This window comes from Alosa pseudoharengus, unplaced genomic scaffold (genome assembly GCF_046254945.1).
Source record: "Alosa pseudoharengus isolate Yale_2024_CS ecotype anadromous, Long Island Sound unplaced genomic scaffold, YU_APseudo_1.1 YU_APseudo_1.1_scf_4, whole genome shotgun sequence".
In the NCBI taxonomy this organism is placed as follows: domain Eukaryota; kingdom Metazoa; phylum Chordata; class Actinopteri; order Clupeiformes; family Clupeidae; genus Alosa; species Alosa pseudoharengus.
Window position 1 is genome coordinate 32,328,688 of NW_027468774.1, and position 17,500 is coordinate 32,346,187.

Consider the following 17,500-nt stretch of genomic DNA (forward strand, 5'->3'; position numbering starts at 1 on the left):
CTGTATGTGTGTGAATAAATCACAAAGAAAGAAAAAGAGGGATAGATAGAAAGAAAGTATGGGAGAATGTGAGAGAGATGATTGAGTGGGTCATCCACTCCTAGAGGTCTCAGAGGTGGCATAGTCATGTGTGTGTGTGTGTGTGTGTACAGTATGAAGAGAGGGTGTGAGGAGGGTCAAGATTTGAAATGTACTGCTTGGCATTTTTATATTTTGATAACCCTGCATTTTAGTCTAATTGCATTTCATAAGCAACATTACACTGCTGAAGCCACCATTACTAATGATTTGTGAGTGAAAAATGAAAACGACAGCAGTTGGATTGTCTACCGTTTACCCTTAATCACAGATGCATCGGAGTGTATTGATTGTTTTATGACCTGTAGATTCTAAGCGTTTGCCCTTTTGTTTTTCTAATCAATAATACAGTGTATGAATGATAATAATAATCTGTTTTAAAGTAATGCTGTAGTAATATTATTCTATTAAATTATTTGTTCTCTCTCTCTCTCACTCTCTCTCTAGTGTATGCTTCAGTCAGCCTGTACCTTCTGCCTCAGAAGCCCGCCACACTAATCCTGTATGATGACATGGTTCAGCTGTTGCTTGGATCCCCAGGTGAGTCACCTACCTGTCTGACTTCCTGCCCACATGCCACGGCTTCTCGCCCCCTCTCACTCCCCGCCCCCAGAAACCTCAGTGTCAGGCTTTCTATAGTCATTTGTAATAGGACCATTAACAGCTCACACCACCACAAGGTACAGTGCAGCCAATTCCCCCAAGATTCCCCCAGTACAAGCTGAGAGACACATAAATCGTTCAACAATATGTTATAGTGGTGCTTACATCAGTCTGGAAAATAAAAGTTACGGTCTAGAAACCTTGGTTAGTCAGGAAATAGCTTGGCCTCGGATGTTTTTGGTGGTATTTGTTCTTTCAGTTTGGTTAGAGGGAGCAATAGGCACGTGTCTCTTTGAAGACACCCAAGTAGTCATTCAGCTTCATCCTGCCCACTTTCAGTACTCGCTGAGTGGACGTGACTCACTCACTCGGAGACGTGTGGTCATGTCCAAGCTGCGCAGCGCAGCCTGCCGCAGCCCTGTGCTACATTAGCCTGTGTGCTGGCCGGACAGCATTGGTAGTCAGTTCAGGCTCAGGCTCCTGTTCAGAGAGCTCTGATGAATGGTGTTCAATGATGGTAGCGCAGCACTGCGCATTCAGCCATTACATCACCAAAGTGAGACACAGTGATGTCCTCCACACAAGCAAACCACCACGCGCCCCCGCCCCCCCCCCCCGCCAGCTCACAGCATCTCACACACTTATATAGTTCCTTCTTTCCTTAAGTGTGTGAAAGTGTTGCGTGCGTAATTCTGTTCTCTGTGTGTGAGCACCGATGCTGTGATGTCTGTAAGGTTGAAGTGAATAATGACATTGATCTGGAGGAGACTCAGCCTGCGGGTAACCTGCTAACATGCAGTAAATGTCCATGGGATATTTACAACTGGTGTTGTGCGTGAAGGCCCTGTGTGTGTGTGTGTGTGTGTGTGTGTGTGTATGCGGCTGTGTGTGTGTGTGTGTGTGTGTGTGTGTGTGTGTGTGTGTGTGTGTGTGTGTGTTTGCGCATGTGTATGTTCGTATGCCATGTGTATGGTTGTGATTTTGCCTGGCACAGTAAATGTCCCTTTCAAATTTATGACTCTCTTAAAGGTTGTGCTATAGAAACAGGCTTTTATCTGTGTGTGTGTGTGTGTGTGTGTGTGTGTGTGTGTGTGTGTGTGTGTGTGTGTGTGTGTGTGTTGTTCAGCTGAAATGAAACTGAAGGATGCATATTGTGTGTGTGTTTTGTGGTGGTTTAATAGCTAGTCTGGCTTCCATAGCGTTGCATTTAGTGAGAGATGTTATGGGCCATCGTACTTATGATTATCACCAGGATTACTGAACTGTGTGTGCTGTAGGGTTGCATGCTCTTGTGGAAAGAGGTCTTAATAAAGCCCTCCTGATGATAATCGCAATTGATTTTGGCTATTGAAAAATCTCTCCAGCTGAATGCTAAAGTTGTTGTTGCTTAATACAAACAATATGCAATATGCAAGGTACAATATTCATACACCCATTGTATGTATGTATGTATGTATGTATGTATGTATGTTGTCTATCTATCTACTTATTTAGTTATGCATCTCTTCCGAAGCTCACAGGGACAGTGAGAGTGATCAGTCTGTTTACCTGTTCAGTCCACGGCACAGCCTCAGAGTGATGTCATGCCCCAGTGAACTCTGGGAAAACCCCTGCTGTGCTGTGCTCATGCTCTCCTGCTTTCTTCGAGGTTTATCTCTCTATCGCCTTTCTTTTGTCTTTAGCTCTTTATCTCTTTATCTCTCTCTCTCTCTCTCTCTCTCTCATCTCTCTCTGCCTTGAGATTTTTCCTTTACCCCAGCAACACTTGTTCTCCCTTCTGTACATTTGCTTGTAAACCTAATGCTCTTTTTGACAGTAAATTTCTCTCTTGTTAGCTCGATCTCTCCCTTTTCTCCCTTCTCTCCCTCTCTCTCTCTCTCTCTCTCCCTCTCCTTCTCTCCCTCTCTCTCTCCTGACACAGCTCTTTTCTTCCTTCCTCCTTATCTCCTTAATGATCCTGGTGCTGCGCCTCCTCTTCCCTCCTTTTCATTAGCTGGGACAGCCCTGTATTGATTGGAGGGGAAGCTCAAAAGCGTCAATGTCCTTCCCCAACTTATCTCTCTCTCCCTCTTTCTCTCTCTCTTTCTCTCTCTCCTTACATGCACATTTTCTCATGCACATTTTCCCTCACTTCATCTCTGTTTTTCTCTCTCTCTCTCCCTCTTTTGCACACATTTTTCTCTCTCTTTCTTTCCCTTCTCTCCATCACTCACTCTTCTCTCTCACACACACACACACACACACACACACACACAGGACTTGCTGTCTGCTGTCAGTCCCAGCTCTCTGCTCTGTTAAAGAGAGTCCTCGTTACGTAATTGCCTCCATATTACTCACCACTTGGAGTGTGATGACTGTGTTGCTTCTCAGCAGAGCTGGCAGAGAGAGCCCTGATCTGATTTGGTACACACAGAGGGACCATGGTCCCTCTCACTATCGTTTGATGTCCACTGCAGCCTTTTAGGAAAAGGAAGTGTATGCACACACACAGAGATACGCACGCACGCACTCACGCACGCACGCACGCACGCACGCACGCACGCACGCACGCACGCACGCACGCACGCACGCACGCACGCACGCACACACACACACACACACACACACACACACACACACACACACACACACACACACACACACACACACGCGCGCTCTGTGGTTATATAGCTTATGGCTGTGGTCATGATGGTGGGCGGTGTGGCCGGTGGTAGTGTAGTGGCCACAGAACTGGGCTAGCATGCTGTAGCCACAGGAAGTCATGGGCTTAGTTTCTGGTTGTCACCGTTGTGCCCTTTGAGTGAGACACTTAACCCCAAGTTGCTCCAGGGAGACTGGCCCTTGCGTTTACTATCTGTAAGTCACTTTGGGTAAAAGCGCCAGCCAAATGCATAAGTACGTACGTTGTAAGGAAGTGGATGATGGTGGTGGCGAAGTGGCTCTGCACTTTGTCAGCCGATGGCAGGGGGGACTGTGGGTTGAGCTTGGCTGAGCTTGGCTTCCAGGATTTGTCCTAGTAAAAGCTGAGCAGCTCTCTCAGCAGTCGCTCCTTGCTTCCTCCTCTTGCTTCAGTGGCTCAGGATGCCCCCCAACCTTCACAATCTGCAGCAGACTGGCTGTGGGCGCCTAAACCATGGTCATAAACAAGAGAGAGCAGCACTAAAAAAAAGTGTGTGTGTGTGTGTGTGTGTGTGTGTGTGTGTGTGTGTGTGTGTGTGTGTGTGTGTGTGTGTACGTGTGTGTGTGTGTACGTGTTTGTTTGGCGGGGAGTGGGGGCAGGCTATTCAGCGCATCACCATGGTGACCATGGCAGAGAAAATGATGAGAAAGTAAGGGACTAGAGAGAGGGGCGGCTGTAGCTGGAGTTTAGTGGGGAATACTTAGCCTGTGTGTGGGTGGACGTTTCTGCCAGAGGGTGTATTTATTTCTTTATTTTTGTGCATTTCAACATGTCTTTTTGTTTCTTTCTTTACACTTTTCCACCAAATGTAGGCTCTCTCCTCTTGGCTCATTATGGACACTATAGCCCTGTAAACACATATCCAAATATTTTTGAAAACAGATCATTTAATTCTCTCTTCATGGCATTAGTTATATCTCCCTACACATTAGAATGCAAACTACAGCTCATATTCCGATATTGTATTTTTTTATTGTCATGGTTACCATTGTTGCTCTGGCTCTTTTCATATCATTTCGAAAAGTCTCTCACTATCCTGTTGAAATTCATATGCAAGTAAGCACACAGTGCACACAGCACACTGAATTAAAGTGTGCAGACGGAAGTACGCCAATTGAGACAGTGTCTGTTGCACTTGTCCACACAAACCCAACATTTTCACTTCAGACGTGTGCGTGTGTAGAAGGCGTTTTGAATAATATCCATTTGAGTGAGCTAAAATGCTGTTCACGTGTGGACGAAAGGCCCAAATGCATAGAAAAATATCTTACCATAGATACAGATAGAGTAAATAAGTGGTGGACACACCTCTAATATAAAACTAAACCATCCAAGAAAACTCATACAAATGAAGACGTAGCAGAACCAATGGCCAAAAGCAAGCCCAAATAACACTGAGGGCCAGATGTACGTACATTTGCGAACGTAGCGCTATTAGCGTCATGGACACACCGCAGATTGCGAACGCTGTCAGACCCAAGTTTCCGTCGTATTTATCAATCGTTCAATCCTTAGTGTAAACTGCGCCTTTCTCTGCCTTTCTCCGCCCATAAACGCAATTTACGAACGTCCACAACTGAATGGCAGCGCCTACATACAAGCACAGTTGAATGAAGTTAACTGATGACAACATTAAAAAGAATCAAATGTTTAGTGATCATGAAATAATACCATACATGATAAGCAAGCAGGGAGATAATGAAGATCAGTAGTTCTACTCAAACTACTTGTGCACGTAGGCTATGGATGATTGGTCAAATCTAGCAAGTAGGAAAGTTTAAGTGAATGACGTGAAAGTAAGACATTCGAAAGGCAGTCTTTTAACGAAAGTTAAGGTTGCTTTTGGTAGTACAAATACTTTCACCACAAAAACTGGTGCTCTAAATAGCGATTCTGTTGTCTTTGAAAGGTTCTCTTATTGACGCATTGAACTGCAATTTGGATTAACACCTGCTTTTACAAGGCGGAAGTATTTAGGCGCAGAATAGACGTGCGCTTTCAGGAGCAGTCTTTGTACATACCGCGGAATACATAATTAGGCGCTCTTTACTCTTCCCCTCCCATCTTTTTATGCTAAACTCCCACTTTCTCCTGGATCCTCCCATTAATGCATATGCATGACATGACAAACGCAATCTGCCACTTTCAGCTCCCGCGACAGGCAGTTTGCGCTTTTACATCATTGGGGCCTGTTTGTACATACCTCGTAATGATTTTACACCCACATTGTGAAACAAATACGCCTGAAGTGGGCCCAAAAGCGTTAGTACATCTGGCCCTGAGTGTCATTGTGACAAACGGCAAACAATGACATGATGAAGATATTTTTACTGTACAATCTTTTAAAACCTGGTTGCCCACATAAAAAACAGTCTGCACAATATCCTATAACTGGATGTCTAACTGGCCATATTGTCCCACTTGATGATATCACTTCCTTTCATGTGATCCCACCCTGATTTGAATTTATTAGATCTGCCTCTCATCCTCCTATTGGTCGTTACTGTTGCAAGACAGAAAGCATTATTGTCTCCTTTTTCCTCTCCGTCCTTTGTCATGCAGACAGATGGCACACTTACAGAGACCTTTGACCCTTTCCTCAATGCCCCCCCCTCCCTTTTCCAAATCACAACAAACTAGCCCACCCTGCCCCCCGTGACAGATCAGCCATATCCATATGGATGCTCCAGACAATGCAGAGCCCCTCCCCTCATTTGTTTCCTCCATGAGGGGGGGGGGGGGGGGTAACCCCAAGGTCATAGTCCCATGGGTCTCCTGTGCATTGTATGCGATGCGTCTGAATTAAACAGCATAAAACACATGGCCATCAATAATGGATACATCATCTGCCTCGTCCACAGTCTTGAATCGTCAGTGGTTGTTTTGGGGGCATCGTTTGGCATTTGGTGTAGTGAAGTGCATTTGCGTGATTAATGTTGGGGTGTGGAGTGGAGGTCCCCTGTGGATACCGTGGTCCTCGGGGACAGTAATCTCCTTAAAGCAGACCACGCTCACAGACATTTGGGAGATGAGAGACACAGGAGCTAGAAAACAATCCCAACACCTCACTGTACTGGCATATACACAACAGCCTAGCACAGCTGTGATTGTGTGTGTGTGTGTGTGTACACGTGTCCGTGCATGGGTGCGTGTGTGTAGGTGTTAGTATGCGTTTGTGCCTGTATGAATTGTTTGTGTGTCCATCTCGCTGGTGGTCCCCAGTGACCTCCGTTCCCACCCCAGAGTTTGGGGGTCATTGTGCCTTGTGGTCCTCACTCTCCATACCAAGGCTTTCCCTGCGCTGCGCTGGCCATTCCCACCACAACAGATGCCCACTGTTCAGGGGTGCCCAGGGAAAACGGGTCGCCTCGGAAGATACCGGGCCGGAACCAAAAGAACCCCCTGTTCTCCGCATCGCTGACCCAGATCACGTCCGGTTCTCTGGGCCTGCTCCAGAACCGAGCGTCTGGTTCTGAAAGGGAGGGAGGAAGGGAGGGAGGAGGAGGAACAGGAAACAAGGTCGGGGATGCGTGGGGTCAGGAAGCAGATTGGGGAGAGGACCAAAGGGGGGGGGGACCTTTGTTGTCACAATTCACTGAAGGATACGTGGGTCAGCTGCCATAAATGCTCTTTTTTATCAACATGCATTGCAGTTTTCAAATCACTTACACACAAGCACACATACACATTTATCTATGCACATACTCATATTCACATTCACACACATGCAGAGAGAATTCCATCAATATTTTGATTCATATGGTAAGAAGAAGAATACTAACAAACAATTTTTTCATGCATTTATGTTTCACACTTACTGTATCTTTACAGATGCATAAAACCATGCAAGGATCCACTCATACACCTGTAGTTTGTCTCTCACTTGCCCCTCCCTCACAGAACTGCATAGAAAAGAACTGCCTACACATCCAGTCATTTTAATTACACACAGTCCATATACACAGCGTAAAGAAAAGTACCTTTTAAAAAGTAAAAGTAAAATGTGTAAAATTGCATCCCCTTGGTATACTGGGTAAACATCCCATGGGCATACAGTGTAAACAGTATGGGCCGTAAGACTGTAAGAGTGTGCTCTGCCGTGTAAGCCTGGGCTGTCTGATGGCTGGGATCTTAGCGTCTCAGACACACAGACAGATGAGAGGAGCTGGCCATCTGGCCCAGGCCCAATGAGAGTCCAGCGGCCTTCTCCACGTCACGTCAGCACGAGCCACGGAGAGTTTTGGCACGGGGGGTTTACAGGAGATCAGCTCTGCAGAGGCCCCAATCCCTCTCTCAGTCCCAGGGGATTGGAGGGTGTGTTGTTTGGGAGTGCCCCCTCAGCTCTGCGACCCATCCAGGGCAGATCCCTGTGCCTGAGGCAAGAGAACCCCTTAGTGATTGTGTGTGTCTCCGCTGACTGTGGAGGGGCTAGGGCCTAGTTTGGGGCAGTTCTGTCTTACAGCCAGCAACTCTCCAGAACAGGGAGGAGGGGGGGGGGGGTGTAAGACTTGCTGGAGATTATCGGACTGAGGGCGACTGACCTAAAGAATCATGGAGATGTCCGAGAGGAGTTGATAATCCAGGTCCAGATCCTAAAATATTCTCTCCAGTTCAGTCAGCACTCTTAATTCATTATAGCATATAGTTATATCCCATTTGAGATGTAGAAATGAAGTGTTCAATTCACTTGGTAGAAACTTGACAGATTTTTATTGCCTTTTAAGTATTTATGGATATGAGCCACAAAGCCTGTGGTGTTGGCTATTTAGTCCTACTGGTGGAGGGCCAGACTCCCATCCCCCAAACTGTAAGTGTGTGTATGAGCCTGTGTGTGTGAGACAGAGTGAATGTTGGATTTTCAAGTGTAAGGTTTCAGGCTTTTCTGATGACCTCTTGGTCTTTTTCGCTGATGTTTGTTGAATATTTGAACTGAAAGACTGCTGATCAATTCTTTTAACCTTACTCTCCTGGAACACTACGGGGTAACACTGAACTGAAGTGCCTCACACAGTCCTTTCAGCAGTCACGCTAGGCCAAACCCAGCCAATCAGTGCAAAAAGAAACCTCTCATGCCATCATTCATTTCTCTCTTGTCTCTACACAACTGTGGCCTCCTTTCATGCAATTGTCCAATTAGAATATGATCAATTGATGGGCCTGTTGCCATGACAAACTGAAAGCTTCCCCGTGTCAAGGGTGTCATTAGATCATTAATTAGAGTGCCCCGTGGTGGGATCTCTCACACAGCGCGCTGCTTTATACTCAACTGGCCAGCCCATTGGGTACCAAATACAGTACATTGATTGACCTAATGTGATTGACTCGCTAACTTAGTGTTTTTAAGGGATTGCTTTTTTTTTGTTAAGCCAATTCAGTCTGCCAACTGTGCATCTTTTGTAAGACAACACATCAAGAAACACATTTCTTTATTTAAGCAGTGGAGGTGAAGAGAAAGACACAACTGAGGGAGTATACACAAAGAAGTGGATGGATGGTTAGATAGATGGGTGGATGGCTGGATTGAGTGAGAAGACGAGCTGCATGCTTGAATGCATGTACTGTATACCCATGTGGGAAGATAAAGAAAGGGGTGGAGAGATAGATGGATAGATGGATGTAAGTGTGGACCGCGAAAGAGAGTGAGCAGAGTAGTTGTACATGTGTAGCCTACACTACTCGTGTGGGAGGATGGAGCCACGCATGGCTGGAGGAGAGGAGAGAGTGAGGGTTAGATGGCGAGGCACCAGACCGTGCTGCAGTGGGCTCAGGGCTCCAGCACAGGGGCCTGAACTGTCTGCAGCGATTAGCCAACAGCTAGCCAGCCGCTAATCCGAGTCGACAGGGTGGAGGGAGCCGTGCACGTGTGTGAGTGTGTGAGAGTGTGTGAGTGTGTGTGTGTGTGTGTGTGTGTGTGTGTGTGTGTGTGTGTGTTAGTGAAGTGATGAGGGTGGTATTTTTAGGACTGGCTCTCTCCTGAAGCGGGATGAACCACATTAAGGCAAACACATGATTACTGGAGAGTACATAGACCACGATGGAACCCAGGTTAAATACATCCCAAGTACATTAACCATTAGCTACCCAAACTCACATGTGATTTACCTGTATATAGAAGCTACTGTGTGTGAGCTGAGCAGTGAATGACATGTATGCATTCTTTGTGTGTGTGTGTGTGTGTGTGTGTGTGTGTGTGTCTCTGTGTGTGTGTGTATATTTATAGTGTTTTGGTTTCGGTGGTCAGTGGATGGGGTTTAGGAGATTAGCACTGAAGGTCACGTCCTTTTTGGAGAAGGTGTGTAAACAAAGTGATAGGATGAAAGTGATGCCTAGGTTTAAGGACAGGTATTACCATGCTGCCCTTACTAGATCAAATAATTACCCTGATGGGTAATTGACTGTAACCCGGGTGAGCAAATACAATGTTATTAAGCATTCTTAAGGTCTTAGGTTGGTCTCTGGGTGCCACCTCTGGTAGTTTCCACAGACGATAATTCTCTGGCGTAACACTTTGAAAAGAACAGAAGACTTGTTGTCTCAATATACACTTATAATACAGGGTTGTGCAAAATTCAAATTACAATTCTGCTTCCTGTTTACTGCCTCAATTGAAATGCAAGTGAAATTCAAGAATTGAATTGGAATTTAAGAGCCAGTTTCAATTCAATTCTAGAATTTTGCACAAGCCTGTTATAATAAAGGCTAACCAGAAAATAGGCTGAATTTAGAATCTTGTGTGTGTGTGAGTGTGTGTAGCAAGTAGCCTTGCTGTGTGGTACAGGTGAGGGTTTTCAGTACCCATGAGTGGAAACGATTGAAATTTACATCTAGAAACATTTAAATCCCCTATTTGTTGGCAATGTGATGTCTGTGATTCCAAATGAAGAATTCAAATGTGCATATGTGTGTTTGTGTCTGCTGTCTGCTACCACAGGGGCGAAGAATCAGCCGTGGGTGCAGCTCCAACGGAGAGCGATCCGTGCCGGACTCAACACGTCCGATCTGGCCCTCTCTGCTGTGTTGACCGCCGCCAGGAGCCAGTATGAGATCGGGGGCTTCCCCTATCCTCTTGGCCTGGAGAACAATGGCACAGGTGAGAGAGTGAGTGAGAGAGAGGAGAGAGAGAGAGAGGGGGAGAGAGAGTTACTTACACACTTACCTACACACTCAACTCACCAGTTTGTTTGTTAGTCTTGGATCTATTTTCCATATATTGTACTCCAAGCATTCTCTATGTAAACCTTACATTAGAATGGTCTTCTTTGCCAATGCAGAATTTGTCATGCTAATAAAACTCACTTGAATTGAATTGAATTGAATTGAATTGAATTGAATTGAATTGAATTGAATTGAATTGGATTGGATTGAATTGAATTGAATTGGATTGGATTGGAGAGAGAGAGAGAGAGAGAGAGAGAGAGAGAGAGAGAGAGAGAGAGAGAGAGAGAGGTAAAAGGATAAGAGAGGACGGGGAAGATGAACATAAAGTGGGGGAGAGAGTGATAAACAGAGTTCAGCATTTCAGAAGCAGCAGTAAAACCGTTGAGCTGTCAGTTATTAGGTAAAAACAAATCTCTATTTGTTTCTCTGCAAAGTCAGAGAGGGGAAGAAAAGAGAGAGAAGAGGAAAGATTGGAGAGAGACAGAGAGCAGACCTCTGCAAGACTATGAGAGAGAGTGTTTATAAAACAAGGATGGAGCAGAGAGAAGAGAACTGGATGGAGCACAGAGAAATGACATCATATCCATAATCAGCCTAATCTTTAGGGAGATATTTATACAGCCGCTTAATGGAGAGAGGCCCCAGAGGGTAAGAGCATCAAAGACATGGTTGGATTGAGATAATGAAAACGAGTTAAAGATTTCATAAACAGGGATCAAAACAGAACAGGTGGGCAAATATGAACAGGATGAGTCAGGGCAATATGAGAAGAGACGGGGGGAGATCAGTGAGAAAAGAGATGAGAAAGAGAAGTACAAACAGGTAATACAGAAAGAGAACAAGAGGCCCCGGCCGTGGCGCGACTGGCTGGGGCACCTGCACAGTACGCCGGCGACCTGGGTTCGATTCCCACCCTGTGGTCCTTTCCGGATCCCACCCCGACTCTCTCGCCCACTCGCTTCCTGTCATTCTTCACTGTCCTTTCATTAAAGGCATAAAAAGGCCTTTAATACTTAAAAAAGGCCTTTAATACTTAAAAAAAAAAAAAGAGAACAAGAGAGACAGAGTGTGTGTGTGAGAGAGAGAGAGAGATGAAAGAAGATGGAGAGATGATGGCACCTGTGAAAGAGACTGTAGATGAGCACAGGTGATTAACAGGGTCACAGAGAGAGGAGGCGATGACTGTTAACTTAATATAATAAAATAATCATGCTCAATAGTCATGGTCGCAGTCAGTTATTTGTCATGTATTTCTGTTTCATTTTACTGTTTTTCAATTTACTGTGTTTGAGAGAGAAAGAGAGAGATAAATGATACTTACATTGAATATTTATATTTATGTATATTTCATATCTACATAAAAACACTCATCTTAGGTGTTTAGCCATAGAAGCCAAGATGGCAGTGCCCTCACATGGCCACATAACATTCAGAGGTGCAGAGCGGTACTTTCTATAAATAAAAGAGGATGTTTGCACCCTCTCTTCATTTCTCTTGCTTTTCACTGCAAGCTCAAGCCATACAGTAGGTACACACACACACACACACACACACACACACACACACACACACACACACACACACACACACACACACACAGACATGCACAATTTCACACATACCTCACAGTTTAAATGTGCAATAACATAATCATGAAAGTCATGGTCCTAGCACTAGCACTTAGCATTAGCTCTAGTGTGCTGTAACATTCTCCAAAGCATCTTGTATACAAATAAATACAAAAGCATGCTGTCAGACATAATATAAATACATTATCCATAGAACACAGAGGGATGTGAGACAGCTTTCATTACTTCTCTGATTTCCCATTTTGTTGGCAGAGCACCGGTCTAGTTAATCTGCTATTGAAGAGGACAGTTTTCATAAGGCTAACGGCACTATTGTGAAAGACTGAGCAGGCACATTCAGATGCTGTAACATAGATGTGACCTGATTTTGGGGGTTTGGCAAGACAGCCCGTCAGGCAGAGTGTTTGGAAATCTGTCTCCACTGGTCTTGATGCATGCATCAGATAATGAAATATGATGATAGCCCAGTGTAAACACAGCTGCCTTCACCCTTTATCATGTTTGTTTTCAACTGCATGACATGCTTTTGTCATAAAGTGATGACAGTCTGCTGTGTTCCCCATATTCTTAACTGTTTACAATTGCATATACAAAGACGAGGCTTTCGTTCGGTTTTTGGCAGTTTCATTATCAAGCAGCTTGGATGCTTCTCCATCTAACGCCTTTGTTTTAAAGGGATCATAATAAATAGTACTTGGAAAAGTTCTCTGACCTCCCCGAAGAAGCAGCATGTGTTTCCACAGGATTCTGTGGAAAACTCCCTGAAAGAAAGCAGAGGACTAAGAGTAACACCTTTGTTTTATGAGCGCACATGTGTGCAGTCATATGATCCAGTTCTGGACACTTCAATTCAACTTCAGCAAGGGCCAATCCATGTGGCCTATTTTACATCCACTCCAGTTTTGACGTCATTGCAGTTCTTTGAAACAACACTTAATGTCCATTACAGTGTCTTAGGGGGGGGGACACTCATGCTCATATGTCCAGTACATTTGGTAGGCCTGGGAGTGTTTCTCTGACCGTGCTCTCCTCTCCCTCCATCACCAGGGCCCAACAGTAGCTGGGTGGAGCTGACTGCGGTGGCGGCGGTGTGTGCCCTCCTCTCGGCCCAGAACGGCAGCACCATCCCCGTCTCTGACCCCATCCACTTCTCCATCCCCCTGCCCTCTGACTCGCCCCTCAAGATGGCCACCAGCGTGCCTGTCTGGCGCTTCGACGAGCGCACAGGTAAGGACCAGACGCCTCTTGTTATTCCTCCAACACCAAGGTCAATCCACCACAGATATCCCAGTGACCCAATGCATAATTGTAGTGTGGAGTAGTATGGAGTCTGTATTCCTTGGGAACATTCAGTAGTATCTGTTTTTAGTGCACAGTAGGAAGGGTAAGTAGTTTAATTGGAAGAGATGCACTCAGTCTGTCATTGATATTGTAATGACCACAACTTGTACAGCTCTGCATGTTGACCTGCTGTCATTTCCGATGTTGATTTTTTTCAGGAGGTACACAGGAGAGGTGCTAGAATCCTTGTGCTATAAGTAGGGGGACTGCCCACAGTGGTCAATCAACCACCAAGCCTGAATAACATTACACAATGGGCTAGAATACTATATCAATAGGTCAAGGATTTATAATCAAAATCTGCCATTTCAATCACATTCTTGCGAGTGGCTTGAAAAGCAATCCTGCGCAAGGCAGTGTTGCTATGCTTCATATTAGCTTAGCTGTGATCTTTGAAAGATGGAACCTAAAGCCTGATTGTTGCTTAAGCTGGATTGTTGTTCCTTATGTTGTTTTGAATGAACGCCTCTCTCAAATGAGTAAAAGGAAATGGAAAACGCAGCACAATTGCACTCATGAGTGATTGTTTAATTGTGCAAAAATGAGATTGCTGTGATACACTGAATGTGCTGGAAGATGATCTTTAAATCTCAGTGTTGATGTAGATACCACTGTAGTCTGCACTAGTCTGTGTCTGCAGCAGTGATTGATTCTTTGGATTCTAACTCTCTATGACTAAATTCATATTACCTTCCTTGGGGATGTTTTCCTATATTTTCTGCAGACTGGCAGGCTTGAATGCAGCATCCACAGAGTAGCACATGAAAGGGTTTTATGACCCCTCTTACAGGCGTGCCCAGGGTACAGTAAAACGTAATGTTCTTAGTTGTGCAGGGGGAGCGTTTCTTATGTGTCCCAAAACCCACGAAGACAGCCTTCCTAATTAAAGCCAACACGCACAATAAACTAGACCAATATTAAAAGAATAATTCAATATTGAATATTATATTAGATATTGAATTTTAGTTAAACCAATTAATGCACCAGTAATGGCAGGGGATGCAGTGGTACCCAATCTGATTGTCATTGTTGTAATGTTACAGGCTGGCAGGGGATTAATGATGAATGTTCAAAACTTTGCCGTATTTCAGAACAATGACTCGCTTTCCCACATAACACTAATACAGCTCGCTAGCAGCATATAAATGGCTTTCACTTGAGTGGGAACTGGGTATGTGTCTCTTTCTCTCTTTCTGTTTCTTTTGTCTTTTCCTTTCAATCTCTTTACAACAACCAACTCTCATATCTATGTTTTGCTCTCCTCACCCTCTCTCTTTCTCCCTCCCTCTTCCTATCCCTATCTCTCTCTCTTCCTCTCTCTCTCTCTCTCTCTCTCTATCTCTCTCTCTTTTGTCCAGGCTGGTAAGAGTTAATGCAGCCAGCTCTAGATGACTGCTCATACGCCTGTAAGGACTGTTATGCAACTCTGCGCATGCTTTAACCGAGGCAAGCGATAAAGACAGAGACAGAGAGAGGACTGTGTGTGTGTGTGTGTGTGTGTGTGTGTGTGTGTGTGTGTGTGTGTGTGTGTGTGTGTGTGTGTGTGTGTGTGTGTGTGTGTGTGTGTGTGTGTGTGTGTGTGTGAGAGAGAGAGAGAGAAAGAGAAAAAGGAGAGATAGAGAGATAGAAAGAGAGAATTTGAGTATTGAGAAGATGTGAACACGAAAAGCAGAATTGTGCAAGAAAGGAGAAGTGATCGCTTATCACCTCAGAAAGATCAAAGTAGAGGAAGAGAGGGACTATCCAGGTATATGGGAGTAGTATTTGCTGGATGCTATGTGGTCACATTATTCACACACTATACACACACACACACACACACACACACACACACAAACACACAAACACACATATATAGTCAGACACACACACACACACACACACACACACACACACACACAGTTACACGCATACATACATACAGTCACACACACACACACAGTCATACACACACACACACACACACACACACACACACACACACACACATACATACACACACACACACACACACACACACACACACACACACACACACACACACACTCACTCACACAGATTTGTGGTGGCCCAGTGAGAGTGAGTCCTAATCAGAGTGTGCTCCTGCGTCCCGGCCTACCCCCTCAAAGAGGATGTGATTAGTCACCTGGCAAGCCCCACTTTAATTCCCAGGATCCTCAGCTGATGCTCTCTCTCTCTCTCTCTCTCTCTCTCTCTCTCTCTCTCTCTCTCTCTCTCTCTCTCTCTCTCTCTCTCTCTCCCATGTGCTCTCGTGCTATAAAAAACTCACAACCAACCCAATCCAACTCACTCTCACTACTAGCAGTAGTGTTGTGGATCATAGCACTCTGCTAACTCAAACAGCACAAGCTGTATGCAGGAAAGCTTTTGTGCACATTAAATCAGCAGCTTTAGAGTGAGTGGCATGAATGGCTGAAGTGATTGGCTCATTTATGTAGATCCGGGAGATCTGTTGGCTGTCAGTGCTTGTTGGCTTGGTGATGGTTGCTATGGTAACGTAGAGAAGCCACTGGCGGAGGCGTTGTGTGGCATTCTGCGTTCTGGAACTCACTCGGTCTCATAGCCACTTTAGCCTTCCACTTGTTTGGCCTATTCAGAGCATTAATTCTCTATTCTCTAATTCACACACACACACACACACACACACACACACACACACACACACACACACACACACACACGCACAGACACACACAGTAAAAGAGGAAGAGAGACAGGGAGGGTATCACTCCCACCATTGATACTTCCACTAAGATGGAGGCTGTAACATGCATATGCATAAAGCATAGACACAATAATGTGCTTTTGGCTCAAACTATATAAAGTATATGATAGCTTAGCTCCCTTTATTCTCAAGGTAATAAATACCTCATTAGAAACAGGTATATTTCCAACTGCTTTTAAAACCGCTGTTGTGAAACCTTTACTTAAAAAGTCAAATCTTGACCATACCAATCTGAGCAACTACAGGCCTATATCAAATCTACCATTCCTGAGCAAAGTACTTGAAAAAGTTGTTTGTAATCAGTTAAATACCTTCCTCAACGAAAACAGTATCCTTAAAAAAATTCCAATCAGGTTTTAGATCAAATCACAGCACAGAAACGGCTCTAGTAAAAATAGTCAATGATCTCAGACTGGCTACTGACTCAAACAAAGTCTCAATCCTTATTCTTCTGGATTTGAGTGCGGCATTTGACACCATTGATCATAGCATCCTAATTCACCGCCTTGCGAAGTGGGTGGGTCTCTCTGATAATGCTCTAAACTGGTTTCAAACCTACATTACTGGCAGAGATTTTTATATCAGTCTAGGAGATCATGTATCTGAAAAACATGACTTGCCTTTTGGTGTGGCCCAGGGGAGCTGCCTTGGTCCCCTGCTATTTTCCCTATATATGCTTCCATTGGGAAACGTCATAAGTCAGCATAATGTAAACTTCCATAGCTACGCAGATGATACCCAATTGTATATTTCTGTGGAGCCAACTAACCCAGATGGCCTTTGCTCCCTCACTGCATGCCTAACCTCCATTAATCAGTGGATGAGCAAAAATTTTCTGAAACTAAATGATGACAAAACAGAGGTACTTTTGGTGGGACCAAAACTAAAGCGAGATATTGTTCTTAGTAATCTGGGGAACTTGGCACACCAGGTCAAACCAAAAGTAACAAGCCTCGGTGTCATCTTAGATGCAGAGTTAAGTTTTAAGCCCCTTATCAGTAAAGTTACTCAGACAGCCTATTTCCACTTGAGAAACATTGCCAAAGTGCGGCCCTTTTTAACTCAACAAGATGCAGAAAAACTAATTCATGCCTTTATCACTAGCAGGTTAGACTACTGCAATGCACTTTTCACTGGTCTTCCCAAAAAACATCTAAAGAAATTGGCACTCATACAGAACTCTGCGGCTAGACTTTTAACTAAGACTAAGAAGAGAGAACACATCACCCCTGTGTTGGCTGAACTGCACTGGCTCCCTATTTCCTATAGAATTGATTTTAAGATTATGTTAATTACTTACAAAGC

At 44.6% G+C, this 17,500-nt stretch overlaps 1 protein-coding gene across 1 annotated transcript in view; it reads left to right on the top strand.

The window, feature by feature from the left end:
* fam171a2a (family with sequence similarity 171 member A2a) overlaps positions 1-17,500 on the top strand; it is a 50,062-nt gene that overhangs the window by 22,386 nt on the left and 10,176 nt on the right. The window contains exons 3-5 of the mRNA XM_076265902.1: positions 526-618; positions 10,293-10,451; positions 13,156-13,335. Of these exons, the coding sequence (XP_076122017.1) occupies positions 526-618; positions 10,293-10,451; positions 13,156-13,335 (432 nt within the window). The remainder of the gene's footprint in view (positions 1-525; positions 619-10,292; positions 10,452-13,155; positions 13,336-17,500) is intronic.